This window comes from Mobula hypostoma, chromosome 4 (assembly GCF_963921235.1).
Source record: "Mobula hypostoma chromosome 4, sMobHyp1.1, whole genome shotgun sequence".
In the NCBI taxonomy this organism is placed as follows: domain Eukaryota; kingdom Metazoa; phylum Chordata; class Chondrichthyes; order Myliobatiformes; family Myliobatidae; genus Mobula; species Mobula hypostoma.
Window position 1 is genome coordinate 176,546,561 of NC_086100.1, and position 17,862 is coordinate 176,564,422.

A 17,862-nucleotide genomic window follows, 5' to 3' on the forward strand; every position below is an offset into this window, starting at 1 on the left:
TTTAAAACATTGCTTTACAATGCCTGCAAACACAAATCAGGGTTCATTTCCCGTCACTGCCACGAAGCAGCTTACCCGTTCTCCCTGTGACTGTGTGAGTTTCCTCCGGGTGCTCCGGTTTCCTCCCACATTATGGTTAGGGCTAGGGAGTTGTGAGAGTGCTACGTTGGCGCAGGATGCAAGGCAACACGTGGGCTGCCCAGCACAACCTTGGCTGGTTTGATTTGGTGCACATGATGCATTTCTTTGTACATGTGACAAAAGTGAATCTCTAATCTCTAATTTCTTTGTTATGCACAAACAGGCTGATATATTTCTTTCAATTCGATACTGAATAAGTTACTAGATGCAAATTTCTTCATAGTGTATGGGGTTATTAGAAACACATTTAGTTACCATCTACTTTGTATACTACATAAATATCTACGTACAGGTCAGCATTATTAATACAAACAAGTGTAAAATTCACTTTACACGGTTAAATTAAAAGATAGAGCTTTTTGATTGCATTACTTAAAATTCAGGGCTTGAAAATAATCTGTGTTCAATCTACAAAAAGCAAAATAAATGAAAAGTTACAAACAAAACTGGCAGAATTTGATAGAATAATCTTATATCAAAAATCCTCAAAAAATTTAACTTTACTTCTGTTTGTACATAATGCATCCAAGAGATTTCCTCCAGAGTTCAGAACTTGTTATAATTTAAAAGTATTAAATAAATGCCTGAAACTCTATTGTGGGTTATATTCTACAGGTAGTTGCTAAGCAGCGTATTTTTAAAAGGCACAATGTCAGTCTGTACAGTTATTCATAAGCCATCTGTGAATGTAGACAATATTTGTACACATTATCTGTTTTCTTGTTTTTCTTTATTAAAAACATTTATATTAGGAACATACAATGTAAAAACCACAAAGAAATGGACATTCTTATTAAATTACACAAAAGATTTGGACAATCTTAAATTTAATGAGAAATAGTTTGTGCTCCATCCAGCTGCAACTTAAAAAGAAACATCAGTGCACTTTGGAATTCTGTGCGTCAACAGGTAACAAACAAAGCCCTCAGAAGTAAGCAGATAAATAAATACAATTCAGGGCTCAAAACTAATAGATTAAAAATGTAAAGTTCTGATCTAGTTTTGCCTCTTAATTCCCTAGTCTTTCCATTTAATGTCAATAGTAAGTATCCTGTTACTTTTGAGAATACATTGAAACCCCATTTTCTAATCCTTCCAATTATAACACATTAAGGAAATCAAATATTTGGTCCACTAAGAATTGATTGAAGTATGAACTCTGCTGCTTAATTGGAAAAATAATTCACCACATAATTCTATAAAGACGCAAATACATTACAGTTTTTATATTGTTCGGTAAATATAAAAACACATATTTCCAGTTGATATTTTAACTTATGAACATACACACTCACTATTCCAGTTTAGTTTACTAAAACAAATTTCTATTATGGCCCATAACTCAGTGAAAAGCAAGTTAAGAGGCAGAGTCATTGTTCTCAGCAGGGTTGTGTATGACAATGGGCAACATTCTTCAAATTTTATCACTTCCCAATTTTTTCAAAATTATCTTAGCATTTACCAGAAACCCTTCACTCTGATAGAACCTGCCATTGCAATTAGCCCTGCATCTGGAGTCATAAATTTAGAGTAACAATTTAGTTGCTTAAGAGTCTCATGAACAATAGTCCAAGCTTCCTCAGAGAGTTTACTGAAACAGTTCTTACAGATCAAAAGTAGTCAGCAATCGCTGAATTCAGAGGGAATAATCAACATCTTCAATATTCAAATAAGCTTAAAAATTTGGGAGCTTGCAGTGATTTTCATGGAACAACATACATCAAAGTTGCTGGTGAACGCAGCAGGCCAAGCAGCATCTATAGGAAGAGGCGCAGTCGACGTTTCAGGCCGAGACCCTTCGTCAGGACTAACTGAAGGAAGAGTGAGTAAGGGATTTGAAAGCTGGAGGGGGAGGGGGAGATGCAAAATGATAGGAGAAGACAGGAGGGGGAGGGATAGAGCCGAGAGCTGGACAGGTGATAGGCAAAAGGGGATTTTCATGGTTTATCCAAAGCTGTAATTTTGTATCTTGATTGCCAGATATTTGTAAAATCTATCTGAAGCCCCATTTCATCCTCAGCAACTGAAAGGCATATTCCAGACTAAATTACATAGCCAAATTGTCAGAACGCTTAGAATACTGGTCGTCTAAAGTTAAGGAAGTGTATGCTATTATGGGGACCAGACAAAAGAAAAAGGGTTGCACTTTCAAGTGTTGGCTGGTAGCATATGTTTTCCATGTAAGTAAATAATCCATTCTAGGGAAGATTATTATTTGTTGATATATGCCATGTTAAACAGTCAAGTTGTAATATGCTAACAAGAAAATTCAAGCAAAATATTTCAAGCATGAATATTCATTCATGCAAGATTTTAAACTGAGTAATCAAGAACTAAAGTGCATTGATCTTTCCATTTCAACCTAACTGTCGCAGAGATAATGCGAACTAACACGATACAGTTTACATTATATATTAGTTACTGGCAGACAATTGGGAACAATTTTCTCAAGACAGGAAGATGCATGATATAGGGAAGTATAAAGATGGATAACTGTGAAATAAAGCTTTTGAAACTAAGGTAAAGTAGCAAAATTTACCAGATTTAAATTGTAAACAGTGGAATATCAGGTGAAACTGTGAATATCACACTGCTTTTGATCGTATTTGTATCTAGTTGTACAGCCTTTGCCTATATGATCATAGCTTTTCTTGAAATATTCATGCTCCCCCAGTGGACAAACTGTACTCGTTTCTGTCCAAATGATGATGATCATTTACCGCATGACAAAATATCTTGGTGCAAAATTCATGACCACCAGCAGCTTGTCCACATGCACCGATTACAGTTCCAGCAAGAACATTTCCACGAGGCAGAAATTTGAAGTTGCGATTAACACTGCATCATTATATACCAATTGAAGATTATTTCCTTCATTTGTGCACAGAAGCAAAAGAGTGAACAATGTTCACCTTATTTGCAAATTTCAGGATAGACAGGAATACTTAGCGAAAGAGTATTCAAAACTCAAGTATTAGGTACAATCTCAAAAACTGAGAAGAATTTCATTAATTTACCTATACTTTAAACTATAATTGGAAAAAATGAAAGGAGGATCTTTAAAAAAAATCAGTGCTCAGTCAATATTGTACAAAATATCCTCTACAAGATGGGATATCACAACAAATGCTCCATCTAGTCAAAATTGATTCATTACGCATTTAGCATTAATAACTGTGTGCATATGCAGGTCTACACATGTAGCCTATACAACACTGATTATTTTACTATAATAGCTACACAAAAATGTTTTAAAATTTCTTTAATTAAAATTTAATTGCCCCAGTTTTTTTTCCTCATGACGCAGAATGTATCAAAATGTAAATCCTTTATTTTCTAATCATGGAATACCCACTGACTCTCAAATCTTTGGCAGCTTTTAAAGTTTTCATATTATGAAATTGACAGTAATAGTGGTATCAAACATTAAGTTTTACACTCACTGTTCTTCACACAAACTTAAAACAAGATATAAAATAGACTGCTGATTGCCTATCAGTTTTTCTTCTACTACCACTGAAGACAAGACCCACTCCACAGGGTTTATGTAATAAGTTATTTCAAGGGGCAGAATTAGTATTTCTACACATCAACTCAACATAAAAGGAGTATGAAATAAATTTAACTTTAGTTTGTCTAGATCACCACTGCTGCCATCTAGAAAGCAAAAGAAATGCCTATTGGACAACCACAGTTAAAAGGTTAAAATTGCTAAGCAGAAATTTTGGATATGAAAAGAATCTGTTTACTTACTGAACAGCTGCGTGTTTCTCTAAAAACGATAAAATCTGATGCAACTGCCAGATTACACCATCAAAATAAAATGGGAATATGCTATCAAGAGAGAAAAAGATGGCGGTGCTTGTGGACACAGCAGCGGCTCGGCTCACTCTCGGCTTTGTATTTTTCTTAGTTCTGCTAAGTACCCTAAGTATAGTAGCAGCTCTCACCAGTTACGATCAATCCCAGCTACTGTTCATTGGAGAACACTACACAGATCCCGGAGTTAACACAACTCTCTTCCCGCCAGAGATTCTACGCACCCCGAAGCCCTAAGGAATTACATCCCAGCGGCGCAGGCAGCAGAGAGAAAGAAAACAGAAGCGGGGAAAGCGGGCCGGGCTACGGGCTAGGCTAAAGGCTAACCCATACAGGCCAGCACTACCAAGCCCATTTCTCGCTAACGCCACATCCCTCACCAACAAGATGGATGAGGATTAGAGTAAGAACCATTCCTCACTGTGCGACTATCATCACGGAGACCTGGCTGAACCCAAACATACCTGACACTGTTATCGAGCTGGCCAGCTGCTCTGTTCACAGGACCGACCGCACAAAGGACTCCGGGAGGAGCAGAGGAGGAGGACTGTGTGTCTATGTAAACAATAATTGGTGCACAGCCGTGAACATTGCGGATAAACACTGCTGCACGGACTTGGAGCTCCTCGTGGTAAGGTGTAGACCGTTCTTTCTCCCGAGGGAATTCACAACGATAATAATTATGGCTGTATACATTCCCCCGCAAGCAAAGGCTAAGTCAGCATTGGAAAAGCTACATGATAGCACCAACAAACAGCTCATGCCTCACCCGGACGGAGTGATCATTGTAGCAGGGGACTTCAATCACACAGATCTTAAACTGGTCATGCCCAAATTTTACAAAAATTTGAATTTCCCAACACGAGAAAATAACATACACCCTATCCTCGTTATATGTGTCTTCAGACTATGCGGATTCACAGTTACGCGAGGAACCTATTTCTACCAACGTCTCGTTATATGCGTCCAAAATTCACAGTTATGCGAGGAGTACTGCCTTCCCGCCAATACAAGTCAGGTGTGCGCGCCTCACAGTCTCACTGTTGGGACGAGAAGCACCGCTTTCCCGCCAATACAAGTCAGGTGCGCGCGCCTCACAATCTCACTCCCGCCACTCTCACATTGGTTTTGGCAAGGTGTGGATACACGATCTTAAACTTTTGTTGGTTTTACCTACGGTGCAGTGATTTTGTGCTTGAAATATTTAACTATGCCTCCTAAGCGTCCGATGTCATGTCTTGGGCCGTCAGCCAAGCGGCAGAGAACCCCTTTAACACTTGAAAAAAAGTTGGAAATTATAAACAGCACAGCATCAGCTGAAGGTAACACAGCTCTGGGACGCTACTGCCCGGAACAGAATCTTGCCTTTAAAGTTCTTTTGTTGCTTGACAATGCGCCAGCCCTTCCTAAACATTTGGACAGCATGCATCCTAACAGTGCGTTTCCCGCCGTCTAACACATCACTGATTTAACCACTCCACCGGTGTGATCCACATTCAAAGCGTACATTTTTTTTTGTTTGTTTGTTTTTTTTTATTACGGCAAACTCTCTCTCAGCTGCTGCAACAGACAATTTTGAAAATCCCGGGAGTTTACCAATGGTGAGGGAATGGTGGAAGTCGGAACACTTGGCACAAATGGCGATGGACATGGACCCAATTTTAGAACGGAGTCAGCATTTCAGTCGTTCCCTGCCATCAACCTTTCTTCCCCACAAGCAAATTTATGCTGAAAAACAAAATGCTGCCAAAGCAAACAACCCTCACCACTTTATGCAAATCGCTGTAATCTTCTGCTGCCGGCAGTTCTAAGAGTTCTGTGAGTCTTCCTTCACCCCTTGCTGTGCTTGATACTATCCTGATGACCACAACCATCCACCTTATCCGTGTAAAGCTGCCCGACACCACCACAACCACTCATCTCCTGGAGCGAACACACCTGCCACTATTGGTGAGTACTGTACACCAGAGGATGTTAACTTTCTATGATTTATTACATTGAATATTACCTTAAATTGATTAAATATAATACAAATGTTGTCTTGTAGTACTGCTTTTGTATCGTATTGGTATAAAAATGTGAATAAATTACAGATAAAACATATTTAGGAAGCCCTCTGGAACGCATCCCTGTTTTCTCCATTTAAATAATTATTCACATTATGCGATTTCATATTATGCGTCAACTTCGAGGAACGTATCCCTCGCATATAACGAGGATAGGGTGTATTAGATCAAGTCTACACAAATATTCCAGGAGCATTCAAAGTGACCTCATCTGCACACCTAGGACAATCAGACCGTATCTCCCTCACACTGACCCCAGCTTACAGACCACGGATCTGCAGAGTAAAACCAACTATCAAGACAGTACATGTGGGGTCTGAGGAAGCCCCCTCAATGCTACAGGACTGTTTTGACAACACAGATTGGGGCTTGTTTGCAAAGGGAGCAGACCTGGAGGAATATGCTGGGTCAGTCCTAGGATATATTAAGTTTTGCACAGAAAATGTAATAACACAAAAGACAATAAAGGTGTTTCCCAGTCAAAAGCCATGGGTTAACAGCAATGTGACTGCACTACTCAGGAAGCGCGAGGCAGCCTTCAGGTCAGGAGACAAACAAGCCTACAGTGAAGCACGGGGGAATCTCCGCAGGGGCATCAGGGATGCAAAGCGCAAATAGAAATTGCGCATTGAAAATCAGTTTGATAACAACAACCCCTGCAGTACGTGGAAAGGCATCAAGGCGCTGACAGACAACAAATCCAATAATCTGCTGCCAGATGATGACGCCACACTGCCTGATGTCCTAAACCAGTTCTTTGCCCGTTTTGATGCTCAGAGAGAGGAGGCTGCTCCACTCATCCACCCACCTGACGATGAGTCCACACTGGGTCCTTAAGCAGCATCAGGTGAGATCCAACCTGAGGAAAGTGAATGCGAGTAAGGCAGCTGGCCCAGCCGGGTACTGAAAGCATGTGCCGACCAGCTTGCTGACGTGTTTACAAGTATATTTAACCTCTCACTGCAACAAGCTGTTGTTCCAACATGCCTTAAAACCTCCACCATCATCCCAGTGCCCAAAAAATCAGCTGTGAAGTGCCTGAATGACTATCGTCCTGTAGCGCTGACACCCATAGCCATGAAGTGCTTTGAGAGACTTGTGCTCTCACACATTAGGGCTATAATCCCACCTGATCTGGACAAATACCAATCTGCCTACCGGGCAAACCGCTCCACAGAGGATGCAATCACAACAGCCCTCCATATTGCTCTGACTCACTTAGAGGAACCAAACACGTATGTGAGGATGTTATTTGTGGACTTCACTTCTGCATTTAATACAGTCATCCCCCATAAACTGGTCAGCAAACTGAACACTCTTGGCCTTGGTTCCTCCCTGGGCTCATGGGTCATGGACTTCCTCACAGACCGACCACAGAAAGTCAGAATTAGTAAGCACACCTCCACCACCCTCATCTTAAAAATAGGCACCCCGCAGGGCTGTGTGCTGAGCCCTATGCTCTACACACTCTTCACACATGACTGCACCCCCATCTACACCTCCAACTCCACAATTAAATTTGTGGACGATACCACAGTGGTTGGCCTGATCTCGGACGAGGATGAAACAGCCTACAGGCTTGAGGTGGATCATCTGACGGAGTGGTGCAAGGACAACGACCTGGTCCTTACACTTCTAAAACAAAAGAGATGATCATTGACTTCAGGAGATCAAAGGACAGAGTACACACACCGCCTCCCTCCATATACATGGAGAGGTAGTGGAAAGTGTGGAAAACCTAAAGTTCCTTGGAATTATGTTGTCAAAACAGCTGACATGGACCACCAACAGCTCGCTGCTTGTAAAAAAGGCACAGCAAAGACTCTTCATCCTCAGAAAGCTGAAGCAGGCCAAACTCCCACAAAAGCTGTTGCTTAACTTCTACAGAAGCACAATTGAAACCATCCTGACCAACAGCGCCACAGTGTGGTATGCCAGCTGCACAGCCTCTGAGCGACAAGACCTGCATCGCGTGGTGAAGGCAGCCCAGCAAATTGTCAGGATGGAGCTTCCAGGACTGGACACCATCTATTCCAGCAGACTCAGGACAGCAATCAGCATAACCAGAGCTCCCACACACCTCGGCCACTCCCTGTTTGACCCGCTGCCGTCCAGCAAAAGGTTCAGGACACTAAAAGCCAGAACAAATAGACTGAGGAACAGCTTCTATCCCAGAGCTGTGGCCTCCATCACACCACTCCCACAGAACAATGACCGAACATTGAGCACACACATGCATACACAAGGACTCAAATACTTGCACTAATGGCACTTTGTGCATTACTGTGATATTATGGGGCTGCTGCAACTTATTTTCTGCTACTTATCTATTTAATACTGTTTTTCTATTACTGTCTTGTTTTTATCTACCGCTTTATTTAATTGCCTGAGAGGAAGCCAGACAAGAGTTTCATTGTACCTATGTATAATGACAATAAAGATCATTCATTCAAGTTTCACACCTATGACATGCAGTAAAACAGAATTTAAATTGTCCTGTACTCACCAAAGCACCAAGATGCCTTTCTGTAGACCAGATATTAAGTTTAACACTTAACGATCTTGTTCTGAGAGATATCAAACATTACTCCTATTTAAATAACAGGGAAATTACAATCATAATTTATATTAAATTGGACTTAAAATAACCAGGGACACAATAATGCAATGAATATTACAGACACTCATTACCGACTCCGAGTTCAATATGCAAGTTAGCATGTCACAAATACTTTTCTCAAAGTTGCACTTCCAGAATTTGATTAATGATGAAACTTCTGTGAAAGTACTTGCCAGGAGTGTCAAAATTGTAAACTCTCTTAATGGTAGCTAAAAGGCCAAGTTAACCAGCCTCAAATAATATCTTCTCCTGGAGGGCAGTTTCTTCTTGTTAAGACATGTAAATCTTAAGGTTGCGATTTTTTCAAATGCAAAATTTGCAGTGAATCCCTCCACTGAGATCTGTCACAACACCTTCTTTAATCAAGCTTTCTAGGAACTGTCTCTCTTTATTCACATTGTGCATAGTTTGAGCCTTCATAGCGGTCATCGGGACATTTTCATAATAGTGCAAAGGCGTCTCTGGCTGGCTTAGGTTGTATCCAAATCCTGCCAAGCTGACTTCGTCACATAAATGAGTCGCCAGAACAACAGCACTGACTCCCAAGGTAGGAATATTCTGAAAGTGCAAACACAGACAATATTACGTTAATAACGAAACACTTTTTATTCAAGCAAAAGTTAAGTGTGGCATAACGTTGAGACATGATAGGAATCTGAAATCACTGATCTTCAATTTGGAATACAGGTGGAAGAAACAAAAGAACTATAGGGAAAGATCAGCTGGTACGCTGATAGCCGATTTGAATGGTATGTATCGCAATTTTTCCAGATGAGCAAATTTCTTCAAGAGGCAGGAAAAAAAGAGCATGAAAAATGCTCATGGCCAATTTTTAAAAATCCTTTAAAAGGTACCAAACAGAAATATAGCACATTTAATCCTTTCACTTTCTGCTTATTAGAGTTCATGCTGCTTGCTAGGAATCACGCTGCAGTGATTAAATAGATATTTTATTGATCCCAAAGGAAGTTGCAGTGTCACAGTAGCACTACAAGTGCACAGATATACAAATATGAGAAGAGAAGAAAGAAAGAAAAAAAATAAGTTACCACAAACAGTCAGGAGGGAGTCATCACTACCCCAGCTATAGGTTGACTCATTACAGAGCCTAATGGCCAAGGGTAAGAATGACCTCATAGCGCTCTTTGGAGCAGTGAAGTTGTCTTAGTCCGTTTCTAGTGCTCCTCTGTTCAGTCAAGGGGACTTGCAGAGGGTGAAAAACATCATTCAGAATTGCCAGGATTTTCCGTTGGGTCCTTTGTTCTACCACAGCCTCCAATGCGTCCAGTTTGACTCCCATAACAGAACCAGCCTTTCTAATCAGTTTATTAGCTCTGTTGGCATCATTCAGCTTGATCCCATTGCCCCAGCACACCACCACATAGAAGACTCTACTGGTGACAACAGATTGCTAAAACACGTGAAGGAGAGGCCTGCATACTCAAAAGGACCTTAGTCTCCTCATGAAGTAGAGGTGACCCTGGCCCTTCTTGTACATAGCCTGTGTTGGTGCTCCACTCTATATTGTCATCCAGGTGCACCCTCAGGTACTTGTAGGTCCTTCACTGCATCCACGTCCTCACTATCAACAGTAACAGGGAGCAATGCAGGCTTAGTCTTCCTAAAGTCCATCACCATCTCCTTTGTCTTACTGAAGTCGAGCTGCAGGTGATTCAGCTTGTACCATTCGTCAACCTCCTCCACCAGGGCCCTGTATTCATCCTCCCGACCTCCTTTTATACACCCAATTATTGCCGAGTCACCAGAATTTTTGCAGATGACATGACTCAGTGTTGTATCTAAAGTCCGAGGTATACAGGGTAAACAGGAAGGGAGCCAGTACAGTCCCCTGTGGGGCCCCGTTGCTGCTTATAGCCATGTCTGACACATAGCTCTGAAGACACACAAGCTGTGGTCTGCCAGTCAGGTTGTCCATTATCCAGGACACAATGGAATTGCTAGTCTGCATTGAACGGAGCTTTCCCTCCAGCAATGAGGGCTGTATGGTATTGAAGGCACTTGAGAAATCAAAAAAAACTCCAATGTGCTCCTGGTAGGCAAACTGCAAGGGATTGAGGACTGGTCTGATGAGGGGGTCGGAGGTGAGCCAGGACCAGCTTCTAGGGTCTTCATGTGTGAGGTCAGGGCCACTGGATGGTAGTCATTCAAGACTTTCAGTCGGCCCTTCCCGCGTACTGGGACCACACATGACATTTTCTACAAAGTCAGGACCCTTTCCAGGCTGAGTCTCAGACTGAAAATGCACTGGAGAGCTACACACAGCTGCTCAGCACACTCCTTCAGGTCCATTCAAGACTCACACCATTCGGACCCAATGCTTTGCTGTGTCTAAGTTTCTCCAGTGCCCTTCTCACCTGCTCAGTAGTGAAGGCGAGTCCATGATGACTGGGGAGTTGGTGGAAGGTGGGAGCTGGGGAGGTGAAGATCGGAATGGTAGCAGTTGGAGGTGTGGATGATAGGTGCAGGGCAAGGATCCTCAAACCTATTGAAAAATTGGTTTAACTCATTTGCCTATTCACGTTTGCATTCTGAGGCTCTACAGCTAGGCTGATTGAAGCCAGTGATGTTCTTCATGCCTCTCTACACCTCCTGGGTGCTACTCTAACACAAGCTTGTTCTTCAGCTCTCTCCTGTATCCCTCGTTAGCCACCTTGATCTTCTCCTTTAACTCCCTCTGAACATGTTTCAATTCCCCCCTGTCTCCCTCTCTTTTTGTGGTTGAGAAGAGCCATTAGATCTGTGGTGACCAATGGTTTGTTGTTAGAGAAGCTCTAAACAGCCCTTGATACTACTACAGTGTCCACACAGAAGCTGATGTAGCCAGTGATTAAATTAGTGGATCAGTAATCTGGAGATATGGCCTATCAATTCTAAGCATGTGAAACAAAGGAATTGAAGTTCAGTAAATTAAATAATCTGGAATTAAAGGCGCGATTCTAATAACGGTGGCTGGGAGACTCCCAGACTGACATAAAACTCTGCTCAACTTTGCATTAGGAAAATAAATTTCCCTTTATTTGGCTTGGCAAAGAAAAAAAAAATGCTTAAGAGCAATTGGGTTTGAGGAATAAATAGTGATTCTGCAGATAATGGCCTATTCGCTAATTATTTTTAAAAAATCAAGACTCACTGGTCTGTACCAAAAATAATTTGTTAGAACCTCGATGAGGGTGGGGAGAATAATCTGGTTTAGATTAAGATGGGGGGGGAGGTGGGGCAAGGGTGCTAATTCTCTACCTGGACTCAGTAGGCCAAAAGATCTGATTCCATATTGTACAACTCTATCACTACAAGTCATGGTTTGCACTCTCCACGTTGAGTTTTCCTTGACAAGCACAGAAACCTAGGCACTGAATGATGTCACTAAATGTGCAGTATGACACTGGGAATCACAGATCAGAAGAGCCCAGGTAAACACTCTAATCGCTAAATGACCCAGAGATTATCTTGGTGCAATCTAATGTGCACAACTGGGACATAAATACATGTACAATTGGGTCCAATTTCTAAGTCTTAACTCCTGTGGAAAAGAACATGTCTAACAAACCGCAGTGTTGTTTAAAAAGATAAACATATGAAGGACAGATTTGTACAACAACATACACAACTTACTTTATGACTGATACAGCACTAAGTGCAATCCATTTTGCATTTCAGACATTTGTTTATGATAGTATTAATAGATAATAATAGAGAATATTATCCAGTTCACAGAATAAGCAATTGATCAAGTCTTAACACCATTTTCCCTCCCGCAAATTGTTCTTCCAGCTCCCTTTGAAACAACTGAACTTTTTTCCAAAAGGAGGCACATACCAAATGCCATCAGAAAAATGATTTTCCTCATGCATCTTTATTCCACGTCCCACAGTTTCTAACTATTCGATAAGAGAATTAGTTTCTCTCCATTTTCCCTGTCTATACCATGACCAGATTACCTCATGACTCCCATTCTGAGGGAAGCTACACCAGCTTATCAATGCATAACCAAAGTCCATCACCCACCAAAACATTTTAGTAAGTCTCTTAAAACCCCTCTACAGCTTTCAAAAACACATGGGAGAAAAAACACTGTAAACTAAAATCAATAAGGAAAATGATGGAAATATTCAGGGAATCGGGCAAGATGTGAAGAGAAAATTAGAATTAGGGAGTTTCAGGTCAACAGCCTTACATTAGAACTGGGAAAAATTAGAAAGCTGCATGCTTTAAGCTATAGAAAAAGTGAAGAAGCAAAGGCCATGTCTGTGCCGAGGTGAAAACCCAAAAAAAAAATGATACAGACTGGTGCATCTTCCAGGGCTGAACAACTTACAAAGTGTTGAAGTCTTCCAAGTGGCAGCTAAAATGTCTACAGATGTTAAGTAGAGAGGAACCCAAAAAAAAAAATGCAGAAACTGCAAAATATGGAACACCAATAGATGCTGGAAATAAAAAAACAAATCAAAATCCTGGAATCATTCACCCAGCCAGAACTCACAGAGAAGGAAACAGAGCTGGTGTTCCTGATCAGCAGCTCATTGATTGGACATGCCAACCTTGTCCCTTCTCTGTAGATAGTGCCCAATAATTCAAGCATCCCCAGCATTGTGCTCTGCAGCATCATAACTCCATTTCTGGAGCAGGTTGGGAATGCCAGTTAAATGAATTGTTGAATTTAATGTTGAGCTCTAGTGGATGCAAAGTCTCCAATGAAAGGTCAGATTTATTTTTGAGTTTAGACTGGACATAGTGTAAGACACCCAAGACAGAGGTCAGAATGGAAGTTAGACAAGGAATTAAAATGACAGGCACCGATAAACTTGGGTCAACTTGTGACTGGATGCTAGTGATCTGCAAAACAACTATCCAATCTCCAATGTAAAGAAATCCAGCAGTAAATGCATATTAGACTAGTATAAGTACAAATTAATCTCTACCTCATCTGAAAGGATTGCGTAAAAACATGGATAGTTGTATGGAAAAAGGTAAAATTTTCAGTTATATTTCCTGAAGTCGCTGTAAGAATAGAAGTGGCTGTCGGTGGAGATGGAACAGTGACCTAGTAAATTACAAAAGGGTCAGGTCTCCTTGGAATCCCAAAATGACACAGCAGAAGCAGTAAGTCTGATGATGGCACCTGATTAATTTTGATAGAAATTCTGGAATATAATCCATTGAATATATAGCAGGGGTTCCCAATCTTTTTGATGCCATGGATGCCTACTGTTACCAAGGTGACAATGGACCCCAGGTTGGGAACCCCTGATATAGGGGCTGGTGAGGTGGAAGGTGAAGGCAGTGATATATTCTATCCTTGCTCTGAGTGGCAGGAGGAGACGCAAGAGTAGTAGTGGTAGAAATGGAACAGAGAGTCAAGAGACCTGTTGGTTTATGGTTAGGGGGTCAAGGAAACAGGGAGATACCCCAGAAGTGTTGTCTTCAAAGCACATAGTACAAAATGGGAGAAACTGGCATAATGGGAGAATGGAATGGAGTCCTCACAGATGGGAAGAGGTTTAGTCAAAATAGATGAGAGTCTGAAGCTTTTAATAGATTTTAGTCACTAACCTATATCCTGAGATGGAAATAAAGAAGTCAAGAAAAGGGGAAAAAAGGTTAAAGATGAACAAATTACAATAAGAGGATGGTGGAAATTGGCAGCAATGGCAATAAAACATTCAATTTCAAAGTAGTCATTAATATACCATGAAAAAGTGGCGAGAGGGAGGTCCTAGGTCAGGTCTGAAATAAAGACCGTTCAACATATGCACAGATATGCAGGTATAATATACCTTTAGCTATGATATACTGAAAGGTTGCAGAGTTTATAAGAAACTGCTCTGCTGGACCGAACTCGTTCTCACTTTGAACGAAGTGGTGGACTGCAATTGGCTGGGATTCAGTTCAAGGAAAAAGCCAAAGATCCTCAAGCCATCCTGGTGTAACATGGAAATTGGATTGGGCATCAGTGATGAAAATGATCCAGGAAAGAAAAGCTGCTAAAGCTGCAGTGAAAGCATCATTCATATCATTTATGCCTTTCTGAAGCAGTCACTTGTTTTCTCAAGTGAGACATCCTGAACTGGCTATGAGTACCCCTAGATGTGGCCCTATCAACATTTTACAAAGGTTTGTCATGACTTCCTTGCTCATGTACTCTATTCATTTACTTATTAAGCCCAGTGTCCCATACATTTCTTCAAACTAGTTTCTCAACCTGTCCCACCAGTAAGTGAATTGTGCAGCCGTATCCTCAAATCTCACTGTTCTTTTATTTTACAATGCTGAGCAATTACATTGCCCAGAATTTACATCGCTTAGCACTGAATTTCATCTAGCTTCCCACTCCATCAACCTGTCTATATCTTCCTGAAGTTTTACTGTTCTTCCTTCAGTTCATAATGCTTCTAAGTTTTATGTCATCTGCAAATCTAGAAACTAAACTATAATCTGTTTACCAAAATCATTACCAATCAATTAAAAAGGTGATGTTAGGATTGACCCCAGAGAACTTCATTGTGCATTTCCTTCTACTCCAAAGTCAGACAATTTACCACCATGCGGTTCCACTCTTATTTCATGGACTTTAACCCAGAAAATAAGACAGTTCTTTTTCAAACACCTTCTGTGGGTAGCAGGCAATTCCATCTTTATCGTGGAGGGGTGGGGGTGTTCACACACATGATCTGTTTCACAATTTTCCATAATACAAAGCTGCATCATTATGCATGAATTAAGAAATACATGATGGAAAACTGTAATCCAAACACTACCAGCAATGCACACTGCTTCTACAGAAAACTATTAAATGAAGTACCCTACAGCATTGGCAGTAAAAGTTTAGCAGTAAAATCTTAACCAGAGCATTACATAATTCATGCATTTCTTTTTCTACATAGATCCTGTAATAGTAAATTCCTCAAACTTTAGGATAGTGACTGAATTCCGTAAGGGTATATTTACATCAAATTAACAGCTGTGATGTGGGGGAGGCATGACACCTGTATACATTAAAACCATTTCCCTTAGTGACAATGTCTTATTTTATTATACAGCATTGTTGGTTAGACAGTTTGCCTTTAACAAATCTACACGAGGCTTTCTAGTGATTTTACACTAAACCAATTTACTTCCAGTTCTTTCTTGATTGTTTTACCATCAAATTTAATCTAGCTGGTCAGTGTTACCAGGTTTAATTGCTATAATTTTCTTGAACAAGTGAATAATATTTCCTGTCCTCGGGCGCCATCACTGAATCTATAGATATCTGGAAATGCTTCTTCAATAACCTCCCTTACATCCAACAGCACTTGCCATGAATTTCAACTCTACATTTGAGCTACATAAGTCTAGTTAAGGTTGGCCTCTCCCCCTCATATAAACTAAGTAGGTACCATTTTCTAGGACAAATCACCAAATTGATTTGGATGCCAGTGGATATTTGAGTGTAGATTTCAGAATTAAGGAAAAGTAAACACTGAAGAAACTATGTTCCAAAACATTCTATAGCCTAAAAAGTATTCATAGGGTAATCCAAAAGGGCAAGTAAAAACAAAATTTAAAATGGCCACTTTGGAAATTATGCAGTGAGAACATGGCACAACAGAGCAAAAAAAAATCTACATTGTCAATTGTTATTCCTATTCATTTTGAATATTTATTAAAAAGCCCAGCTAAAACAAGATTCTCCAAAGAATTGTGTGCTTTATTTAACATTCTGTATGTCATTAAGGAAACCAAGATGAACTAGTGCATCCCACAGTAGGTGCATAAAAATGTTTTCAATGTATTTTGCATGAACAGCTGTTTGTATAAATCTTCTGCATAAATCATATAAAGATTCATTGTTGGGACGATCCTTTGCTAAACAACCCACAGCCAAAAACCCAGCTGGAGAACCATATTTCTCCTAAGTGTATCCATAACTACATTTCTAAGTAACTCATACCTGATCCCATCCAAACAGTTTTGGTCGAGGTTCAGGTAACTGCAGCAGATCGATTGCTGTCTCCTTTATGATCTCTGGGTTCAGTATTCGAAACTGTGTTGGTTTAATTGGTATTTTCTTAGCAACTTCTTTCCAGAACCAGAAATTTTCCCAAAATGACTAGAATAAGTAAAAGAAAACATTAATGTTGGAAATTACATACAACTTATTGCACAATATTTCGGGATTATTATGCTGAAATAGTTAATTCACCAATCACTTGGGACAAATTCTATAAAAGCCATTTTTACTTTGTCTATTACTGTGTTATTGGTACTATGTTTGTATGAACACAAGCGTTCTGGTGGCAATTAACATTCTTCATTAAAATACCCACTGTTAAAATGCCTCCTTTTGTGACCACATCCAAAAGTAGAGTCTGTAGGATGAATACTAGCTTCGAGATAATGCAAGAGTTACATATTATCCTGTCTGAAATTCTGCAGGATTAAAAACTTGAACACACATTTAAATTCACCCATCGACACTGATATTTCACCAAGTGTACAATATCTCATATTGTACATTGTTGGAAGGGAATAATTCGATATTTGGAAATGTGAAAAAAATACAATAATTGTTTTGCTGCTTTATAAAAGTAGAAATACATTCAGTGTCCACTTTATTGGGTACAGCGGTATACCTGCTTGTTAGTGCAAATATCTAATCAGCCAATCGGGTAGCAGCAACTCAATGCATAAAAGCATGCAGACATAGTCAAGAGATTCAGTTACTGTTCAGACCAAACATCAGAATGCGATCGAAGTGACTGACTGTGGAATGATTATTGGTGCCAGACAGAATAGTTCGAGCATCTCAGAAACTACTGATCTCCTGGAATTTACGCACAACAGTCTCAGGAGCTGGGGTTCAGGGATCTCTCAGTCAATTGTAAGAGTCCATAGTGCGTGCGTGCATGTGTGTGCGTGTGCGTGTGTGTGTGTAAAATATATAAATTTAAAAAAAGACTGGGAACCCCTGCTAGAGTTTACAGAGAGAGAAAACGCATCTAGTGAGAAGCAGTTCTTTGGGGTAGAGGTAGAGGTAGAGGTAGAGGTAGAAGTAGAGATTAGAGAATGGCCAGATTGTTCAAGCTGAAAAGGTGACAATTACTCAAATTATCATGCATTACATCAGTGGTTGCAGAACTGCAGAAGAGCACCTCTGAAAACACAACATATCAAAACTTGAAGTGGAAGAGCTACAGCAACAGAAGACTACAAACT

General features: G+C 40.4%; 1 protein-coding gene across 4 annotated transcripts in view; it reads right to left on the reverse strand.

Annotated features, from left to right (window-relative positions):
- Window positions 1-861: 861 nt before the first annotated feature.
- st3gal5 (ST3 beta-galactoside alpha-2,3-sialyltransferase 5) overlaps window positions 862-17,862 on the reverse strand; it is a 67,195-nt gene continuing 50,194 nt past the window's right edge. For 3 of the 4 annotated variants that reach the window (XM_063047052.1, XM_063047051.1, XM_063047053.1), the window contains 2 exons: window positions 16,598-16,756; window positions 8,920-9,204 (listed from right to left, as the gene is read on the reverse strand). In XM_063047052.1, the coding sequence (XP_062903122.1) occupies window positions 8,950-9,204; window positions 16,598-16,756 (414 nt within the window). In that variant the 3' untranslated portion in view covers window positions 8,920-8,949. Of the gene's footprint in view, window positions 1,005-8,532; window positions 9,205-16,597; window positions 16,757-17,862 lie in introns of those variants that run through there. The other variant, XR_010017768.1, reaches the window with a different exon arrangement.